Below are 9,967 nucleotides of genomic sequence, written 5' to 3'. Positions count from 1 at the left end.
CCCACCCCCCCCCATTCCCGGCCATGTGCCATGAACTCCACTGGATCAGGGACTGCATTCTATTCATCTCAATTTAATTCTCCTCAGAACCCTGCGAGGTGGGTGCCATTATTACCATTTTATCTGTAGAGGTAAGAGTTTAAATAAATAGAAGCATCTAACGTTTTAAAAATTATTATTTATTTATTTAGTTTTGGCTGAGTTGGGTCTTCGTTGCTGCGCGCGGGCTTTCTCTAATTGCAGCGAGCAGGGGCTACTCTTCGTTGCGGTGCGCGGGCTTCTTGCGGTGGCTTCTCTTGTTGCGGAGCACGGGCTCTAGGCACACAGGCTTCAGTAGTTGTGGCATGCGGGCTCAGTAGTTGTGCCGCATGGGCTTAGTTGCTCCGCAGCATGTGGGATCTTCCCAGACCAGGGCTTGAACCCGTGTCCCCTGCTTTGGCAGGCAGATTCGTATCCACTGCACCACCAGGAAAGCCCTAACATTAATTAAAAAAAAAAAAAAAAAAAAAAGACTAAATAAGAAATATACAAAAGGGAGAACTGTAGCTGTGTTTGGAGGTTGGCACGGGGTAATTTACTTTCTTTTATCTGTTTTCCAAATTTCCTGGTTGTACGACATTTAAAATGTATTCTGCAATTTTAGTTCATGATCTGCCCAATGGAAAAAAGAATATTAAACATTATATATACATGGTTTGATCCTGATGTTTGTAGCTACATCAGTACTTCTAAATACATAGGGGGGAAAAAAGCCCCAGTTTGTTCCATATATTAGAGGACGGGAGCTCAGGGAAGGTTGAGTGTAGTCAGGTAGAGTACTTGACTTGAGGTAGGTGTCCTTGGTTATATTTGGATGATGGGATTGCCAACAATTTTTTTCTCTCTCTTTTTTTTTTTTTTTGGCCACGCCACATGGCTTGCAGGATGTTAGTTCCCAGACCGGGGATTGAACCTAGGCCCCCGCAGTGAAAGCGCCGAGTTCTAACCACTGGACCACCAGGGAATTCCCAATTTTTTTCTCTTTGTTTTCCAAATTCTCTAAAAGTGAACATGTATTTTTTTTTTTTTAGAGTTAAAAACCATCATCTTAAGTACATCTCTAAGTCCAAAAAGGATTAGGACATTAGGAGACCAGGAAGGATATCCCAGGCAGAGAACAGCAAGAGAAAAGCAAAGGAACAAACGTGGGGAATCACAGGGTTCCTGGCGGCTGCTCAGCACATCTTGGCCGTCTGGATGGGTCCCGATGGTCGGTGGCGTGAGCGTCTTCCTCCAGGCGGGGCCCAGACCAGTCAGGCTTACCACTCCCCTCTGCTCATGTTGGCTACGTTAAGCCAAAGCCTCCATGCTTAAATTGCTAGAAGGGTCCCTACCCGGTTATGCACTAGGGAAAGAACAGATGTGGGACTTTGGGGTTCACAAAGGCCACTTCTGCACATTGTTTCCTATTTTGGGTTTTTTCCTTCCACATCTCCAATATTCCCTGAGAGCTACTTCTACCCCTGCTTCAGAGGCACCTGGTTACTCTCAGTCTGTTTCCTTTCACTACAACGGAATTAAAGCTGGGTGCCCTCCATAGCCCCCGGGCTGAGGCAGTCTGCGGGGGTGGCAAGGCACCTGGGGGAGCTGTGGCTTTACCTTGGGGCAGTCGGTTCCCATGACAAGGCCTAGGCTAGATGGGTGGTTTTCGCATGGTTTTTGGTTGCGGAACCTTTTATCAAAAAGAATCCAACAGGGAAGCTCAAAGTTTAAAAAAAAAAAAAAAAAAAAAAGCAGAGCAAAGCCCTTGCGAAGCTTACCTGTATCATCTCTCAATCCCTCAACAAAGATCAGTACTACTAGTGGCCCCATCCGACAGAGAAAATCTGAATCATAATTCTCCCCACTTAGGGCTCTGCAGGGCAGTTTACAAACTGGTGGCCTAGGTGATCTGTAAGGTAGTGGCTTTCCATTTTGTTGACTGTATCAATCACATTAGAATACATTTTACACGGTAACCCAGTTCACAAGCATACATATGCACACAAGCACACAGGCACACACACACTTCATGAAATAATACTTAACCTACTATATGTGATTCACACTTAAATTAACTATTTCATTTTTTTATTTTAATGCTGGTTGCGACTCATTCAACTTTACAATTCACTGCCGAGTCTCAACCTGCGGTCTGCAAAACACTTCCTTGATGAAGTTTCCGATGAAGAGTTTATGACTGGCCCATCTGGTGAGAGGTATCCATATAGCCGTCTGCACACATGGCACCACTCTTCAGAATCAGCACATCAGCTTCTCCTCCCATGATGCACCTGAAATAAAAGGCCATCTTGGCAAAAGCCTCTTACGATGTGAAAGCCTGCCAACTTAACTATATATTGACAAATGTGGAAGAGTTTTGCAAAGAGCTTTGGAAAAACATGGATTTCAGATCCTATCAATTCATCTTTCCTTTGAAAACGGATTTGCACGGAAGACCACTTAGGAGTACAGCGATAATTGAGTTCCTAAGAGCCAAAAGACAATGTTTGGTATGAGCTAAGATGGATCTTTCAAATGAAAAATACAGCAAATAAGCTTTCAAAAGGCAAAAAAGTCTTACAGACTTTTGGAGCTGGTCTTTCAAAGGAAGGAGCAGAGTTGGGTCCTCAGGATATTAATGCCTTTCAAATTTCAACTTCCAAACTTTTTCAGAGTAATTTTTCAGAGTAATAAGCTCCATCCTTAATTCCAGTGCCTTTCGAAGAACCACACATATTTGGGCAGATTTTCTACATTCGTCGTCTAATGTGATTCTGTTACAATACCAGACAGGTATATTGAGAAAAACAGCGTTCTTTATCAGATGGTAGGAGGGACAATATCAACTAGACCTGCATGTACCTTAAGTTAAGTCACACTCTCCCTTAGTCTCCTGATCCTCTTTACAAAAGTGGGAACAAATTTTTCCTTGGCCATAGTCCCCCGGCCCCAACCTCCACAATGGGTATGAAAGTTCTACAGAGCACTTTACAAATGCATTATCAGCTCTACTCTGCAGAAACTCTGAGAGCCCTACAGCCACAATTTCAGAAATATTCTCATACAGATACAGATCTGTTTAATAGGGCACTGAATACTATATATAAAATAGATAACTGATGGGGACCTACTGTGTAGTGCAGGGAACTCTACTCAGTGCTCCGTGGTGGCCTATATGGGAAGGGAATCTGGAAAAGAGTGGAGATATGTATTTGTGTGGCAGATTCGCTTTGCTGTGCACCTGGAACTGGCACAACATTGTAAATCAATTATACCCAATTAAAAAAAAAATGGCAGCACATGAAAAGATGCTCAACATCATTAGCCATCAGGGAAATGCAAATCAAACCACAATGAGACACTAGTTCACACCCACTAGGATAGTTATTATCAAAATGACAGATAACATGTGTTGGCAAGGATGTGGAGAAATAATAACCCTCATACATTGCTAGTAAGAATGTTCGGATAGTGTAGCTGCTTTGGAAAATAGTCTAGCAGTTTCCTAAAAAGTTAAGTATGACCCAGCAATCCCACTCCTAGGTATATACACCCAAGAGAACATATGTCCACATAAAAACTTGTATGCCGAATGTTCATAGCAGCTTTATCCATAAGAGCTGGAAAGTGGAAACAGCTCAAATGTGCAACTGATGAATAGATAAACAAAATATGGCATATCCATATAAGGGAACACCACTCAGCAATTAAAAAAAAAAAAATGAAGTACCATGGATGAACCTTAAACACATGATATTAAATGATAGAAGCCAGACACAAAAGGCCACATACTGTATGATTCCAGTGAAATGTCCAGAATAGACAGATCTATAGACAGAAAGTGGTTGCCAGGAGCTGGGGCTGATGCGACTGTCAGTAGAATGGAAAGTGACCGCTAATGGGCAGTTTCTTTTTAGGGTGATCAAAATATTCTGGAACAGGTAGTCGTGATGGTTGCATAACCTTGTGAATATACTAAATACCACTGCACTGCACACTTTAAAATGGTGTATTTTATTAAAAAGAAAAAAAAAATTACATTGAATAGGGCTATGATTAATTAAAATCCTTTTTAGACATCCAAACTAAAATTTACCATAGTTACTAGAATGACCACATATCACGTTAGCTAAGAAAATGGGAACCTCTTTGTACTATCATTGCTTTATATGTATTAACTAACACACTTAACTCTTCAAAAACAACTCTGAAGTAGATTCCACCATTATTTAACTCGGAGAGAAGAAATGGCAGCACTTAGAGGTCAAGTAACTTGACCAAGGTCACACCGTAGAAAGCTATGGTAGAAATCCTGGTCTACCAAACTCTATGTTCTTGTCCACTCCAACTTGTTTGCATGTCTTTACCCGCAGTGGGCAAATACTAGAGAGCAGCAATCACCATGTCTTCATTTTCTTTACCTCAAGCCCTAGTAGTGCCTTGCAAGTACAGAGGCAATGACGGTCAATTAAACTTATTTACTCATCTGTTCATCGAGCATTTGTGCTTCTACGATGTACCAGGCACTGGGGACACAGTCACATACAAGATCAAGTTCCTAAGGACCAAAAACATATCATCTCAGATGGTAATAATTAGTATAGATGAAAACAGAGGAGAGGAAGTTAGGGAAGCCTGTCTGAAGAAAACAAAGTAAAGAGAACAGGTCAGATCCGGCAGTGAAGACAAAGGCCCCGAGAGAGGTTTAAAGGAAGAGCAAGGAGGTAGGTATGGCTTGAGCAGATTGAGGAGTAGAGATGAAGGTGCCAAAGTAGGTGCTACTGGGTCTTACAGTCCAGAGTAAGAAATCTGGATTTTACTCTGAAGCAGAAAAAAGCAGCTGAGGGTTTTGAGCGGTACTATCATCTGCAGGCTGCTGGGAACGGAACGGCCTTGTGTGCGTGAGGACTGGAGGGTGGACGATGCTGCCCGACAGTATCAGCTCAATTTTGAGTAAATGAGAGCGACAGGTACTGAATGAGACAGAGACAAGATCAGAGGACATGTTCAATGTTCATGTCAGAGGATATGTTCAATTCGGTATACCTTTTAGACATCCAAATGAAGTTATTAACTAGGTAGCTCGATAAGAGGTCTAGGTCAGGGGGAAGTCTAGACGGGAAAGAAATTTGACACAAAAAAAAGACATTTAAGGGACTAGGGATTCTTTGTCCTTGGTGGCTTTCCCTACAAACTCCGTCACTTCACGTTTCAAAGGATCCACTAGAGATAAAAGAGCTACTGGGGTAGGAGGAAAACTAGTGCTGCATCTAGAAGGTAAACCAGTGTTGCCCCCTAGAACCCAAGAGAAGGAAGTGTTTCGACAAAGGAGTGAATGACTGAGTCAACTCCTGCCAAGAGGGCTAGTAAAGGATGGTGAATTGATCGCTCATTTTGGCAAAATGGAAGTTACTGCTAACCTTAACAAGCAGTTCAGTCAAGTGGAGGAATGAAAGCGTGTTGAATAAATGGGACAAGTGAATAAATGGATTGAATGAGTGAATGGCTAGATAGATGCAAGTACCCCAGTGATATTCATTGGTTTGTTCATATTGAAAGGGGTAAATCAGCTGCAATCATCTTAGAAACCGGATATTCTGGGGACTTCCCTGGCGGTCCAGTGGTTAAGACTCCTCGTTTCCAATGCAGGGGTCACAGGTTCGATCCCTGGTTGGGGAACTAAGAACCCACATGCCCAGCGGCCAAAAAACAAACAAAAAACAAGCACAAACTGGATATTCTGTGCATTTCCTACATCACAGAATTATAAAGTCAAAAGGAAGTCATGTGGAAGATCCCTGAAAGCTCTAAGTTGCCGCATACACATGTAAGATTCTATCAGTGGTGGAGAGTCACTCTAGATACCTTAGTTCAGTCGCTACAAAAGCAGCTTCATTAATCAGCTTTTGCCTTGTTACAAATCACTCTAAAAACCCACCTGTAAAAATAGCCCCTCTATGTCCATATCCTTTAGATCAAAAACTGCCCACTAAGTTTTCCTGAAATTAAGACATGTAGGCATTTTCCTTCTTTTTGCTTCAACTGCCAGAAATTATAATCAAATTAACTGCCTATGTGACAACTTGCTAAGCTTAGATTCACTTGCCAAAAATTCCCCTTCTTTCATATGAATGTTGTTGTTTTACCTTACACAATGTTATCAACTCCCAAGTTTCCTCAAATTATATTCCTCACACCACACCACACACACACCCCCCCAGTAGAGGTAGGTTGCTCCAGTCATTTCTTAACCTTCGTTCGCTTCCTGGAATGTGCCAGGCTTCTTCTGTCTTGGGGTGTACAGATACTGTTTGCTCTGCCTGAAACTCTTCCCCTATGCCTGGCTAACTAGCCCATTATATATGTTCCAATCTCACTGTGTGCTTTTCCTTCATGGCACTTATCACATTAATTACTAAAATAAAGATGGTAAGACAATTTCATCACCTTGTATTTCCCTTGTCCAATCCTCACTCTGCCAAAGGTGCCAAGGGGATAAAGGCACTGTAAGATTTCTAAGGTAGGTTTCCTGCAGTACTGAGGTGGTAAGTAAAAGTGAGTGGCCAACATTTTTAAATTTAGAAATTTATTGTTTAATCCACAAGCTTTATATAGCTTTAGTTTAAAAAAACAACAAAAAAAAAAACCAACAAAAACAAAACAAAAACAGTGAAAACAAGACACTATTTCAAAGTCTGGACCCTTCCAGCTTTCCAAATACAAGAGCTCTGAAAGTTGTATATACCAATCGGAAGAACAAGACAAAATTATGAATGGAGCCATGACATTTCATAAAACAAAATTTTATGTAACTGAAGGATCCTTCCTGGGACTAGTTAACTGCCTTTACAAAAAAAATAAAATAAAATAAACAGAACAGAGTGAAATTCCAGTGTTCCAAATCAACTTGTTACACATCAATATAAACCCACAGTGTCCTGGCAAACAACATGCTTTCATTTTCTGTCTCATCCTAGAGCTCGAATCCTAATTCATTTCAGCAGAGACTCCACAGGCAACAGGAAAGATTGTGGCATTAAAATATTCATTTATACTTTTGTGGTAGTTCAACAGTGGTCTTATTTCTGGGAAAGCTTGCAAAAACCATACAAGGTTGGAAGCATCATAACTTAAATGGGTGCTAAGACTCAAATGAGAAAAAGGAAAAAAGAAAGAAAAAGTAGAAAGAAAAACCTCTGGGAATAGACAGGGGCATTTAAAGGAACCATAAGAATGCCAACAATATTTAAACCCCCTTTTTTAAAAAGGGGATTCTTTTTTTTTTGGCTTAAAATATTTCACTCTAAATGAATTTATGTCAGCTGTCAATGAAAGAATGTCACTAATACACTGTGGACACCTTTTGCAATGTAAATCCATGCCCTTTTTTTTTACATGGTGAACTTCAACCTAGCAATTATTACAACAAATGTTATAGTCTAAAGCTCAAACACATTTTTAGCAATTTTGAAACTGAATTGCGTACAAACCAAATAAAATTTACATCATAACAAACATTTCCACCTAGGACTGTGGGGACACTTGAGCCTTCCGCATTGATCTCAGGGCCTTTTCACGCAGGTGCTTTTCTAAGTCATCAAGGTTATCTTCAGCCTCACTTTCAGTCTCCTAAAAGAAAACCCAAAAAACCAAAACCCAAAAAGGTCATATCATTAAATCTTGAGACACCGGTGGGAGATGTTGAGTACAGAGAAAAATAAAATTCTTGTGATGTGTGCACAACTCTATGAATATACAAAAAAACCATAAAATCACTATACTTTAAATGGGTGAAGTACACGGTATATTTAATTATATTGAATTTCTTTTAAAAAATACACATTAAGCTTTTTGGATGCCATTCATATTCTTATCATTAGCCTTAGCAAATCCCTGCTCTTGGTAGGTGGTCATAGAGAAACCAATCAGAAGAGAGTTAACAGCTGAGCATCCAATTATTAGAAAAAAATTACTTAGCTACTTCTCAATACCAAATGACGCAGCTATCTGTACAAACTGTAAGACTGTGCGTAAATACCTTCTTAGGCTCTGGCTCTGCCTCTGGTTCTTCCTGTGCTGACGCGGCTGTGGGAGCAGCGATGGCCGCAGGGGTTACAGAGGCTGCAGCAGCTGCAGCTACAGCCTTTTCCTTCTTGTGTTTTTTGTGCTTCTTGTGCTTCTTATCCTTTTTGTGTTTCTTGTCCTTCTTTTTCTTCTTCTTCTTTCCACCTCCTTCTGGGTCTGAATTCTAGAAATCCAGAAAACCAAAAGCAATAAAATCAACCTGTCCAACTAAACATTTTATTTCTTCAAGGGAATAACCAACTGGACTAATCTAGGATTTCATACGGCTTCGGGGGAAACAAGACCCAGGGCCAATCACCGCCAAGAAAAGTACTCCTAAAAGATGGGAACCACCACTGAAAGCAAAGACTTCCAAGAGTTGAAACAGACCTTGAAGACAAATGATTTTTAAAAATTTCCCCAACTAACTTCACATTAAACCAGGCCTCCCAACCACAAGCTATGAATCATGTCTCCAAGACCGGCCTGAGTCAGGGTCTACCTCCAGATGTAAGGAAAAGCACCACGTGCAACAGGAAGAAAAGTCTCTGAACTCAACTAGACCTGAGTTGAATTCTGGTTCCTGAACCTATTAAACTAGTTGACCTCAAATTGCCTGACTTGTTCTGAGGCCTTTTTGTCAACCCAAAATGGGTATAACAATCCTTGATAAAGCTGTTACAAAAATTAAATGGGAATATCTGTAAATCACCCACAATACCAGCCTAACATGTAGGCTTTTAATAAATAGTTATTATCCTAGGGCTTCCCTGGTGGCGCAGTGGTTGAGAATCTGCCTGCCAATGCAGGGCACACGGGTTCGAGCCCTGGTCTGGGAAGATCCCACATGCCGCGGAGCAACTGGGCCCGTGAGCCACGATTGCTGAGCCTGCGCGTCTGGAGCCTGTGCTCCACAAGAGAGGCCGCGACGGTGAGAGGCCTGCGCACCGCAATGAAGAGTGGCCCCCGCTTGCCACAACTAGAGAAAGCCCTCGCACAGAAACGAAGACCCAACACAGCCAAAAATAAATAATTAATTAAAAAAAAAAATAGTTATTATCCTAAATACAAGCGTGTATGAATGCCACATCTCTAATCACTGTCTGAGCTATCTCTAGAATGTGGGTGCATTGTTCTCCACTGCATATATTCCAAATTTAAGCAAAGGGTAGGCTCTGCTATAACTGCATCTAGTCTGTAATTTTTAAATCTCACATTTCTAAGCAATTACTTAAAATTCCTCAATCCATTCAGTCAGTCTGCACAATAATTCAATCCTATTAAGATGGACATCCACCACTGATTTTATACAATACAGGAACCTGCCATGATTAGATTAATGAATCACAAAGAAAACAGTTTAAGCTCCGATATTTTAATATCCCAATGATATTTAAGCTTGACAATGTAAAAGCAAGAGTGTTCTTCTTATCTATGTAGCTTGCCAAAGATAAGGCTATATGGGACAACAAAGTACTTTCCACTCCATCTAACATTTCACAAGTTGTGAGGTTCATTTTTTATTATAGAAATAATGTATTTACACTGTAGGAAAAAATAAGACCATTAAGATGTAAAGATGAAAAATTAAGATCACTCATCATTCTCCTTCTAACACATAACCACCGTCGACATTTTGGTATCTTCTTGTGATAAAGTGTATTTTTTCTTTATAAAAATGTAATCAGACTAATAGACATGATCTAAGATTGAAACTTTTATTGACTGTGACCATAACTATCCCAAAACCTGTCAAACACTAGAGAAAACAGCAGAAACGCTAAACTATTTTTCTCCTAGATAACAGAATCAAGGGTAATTTTTTTCTTTCTGTTTTTCTAAATTGTCTATATAATCCAATCTTCACCACCAAGATTAGAGA

At 40.5% G+C, this 9,967-nt stretch overlaps 1 protein-coding gene across 7 annotated transcripts in view; it reads right to left on the bottom strand.

Moving 5' to 3' along the window:
- Positions 1-6,590: 6,590 nt before the first annotated feature.
- SRRM1 (serine and arginine repetitive matrix 1) overlaps positions 6,591-9,967 on the bottom strand; it is a 30,627-nt gene continuing 27,250 nt past the window's right edge. For all 7 annotated transcript variants that reach the window (XM_068539175.1, XM_068539176.1, XM_068539177.1 and 4 more), the window contains 2 exons: positions 8,060-8,269; positions 6,591-7,650 (listed from right to left, as the gene is read on the bottom strand). In XM_068539175.1, coding sequence (XP_068395276.1) covers positions 7,546-7,650; positions 8,060-8,269 — 315 coding nt within the window. In that variant the 3' untranslated portion in view covers positions 6,591-7,545. The remainder of the gene's footprint in view (positions 7,651-8,059; positions 8,270-9,967) is intronic.

This window comes from Eschrichtius robustus, chromosome 3 (assembly GCF_028021215.1).
Source record: "Eschrichtius robustus isolate mEscRob2 chromosome 3, mEscRob2.pri, whole genome shotgun sequence".
Lineage (NCBI taxonomy): Eukaryota > Metazoa > Chordata > Mammalia > Artiodactyla > Eschrichtiidae > Eschrichtius > Eschrichtius robustus.
Note: the sequence above shows the minus strand (reverse complement) of the source record. Positions and strands in the feature narration are given on the sequence as shown.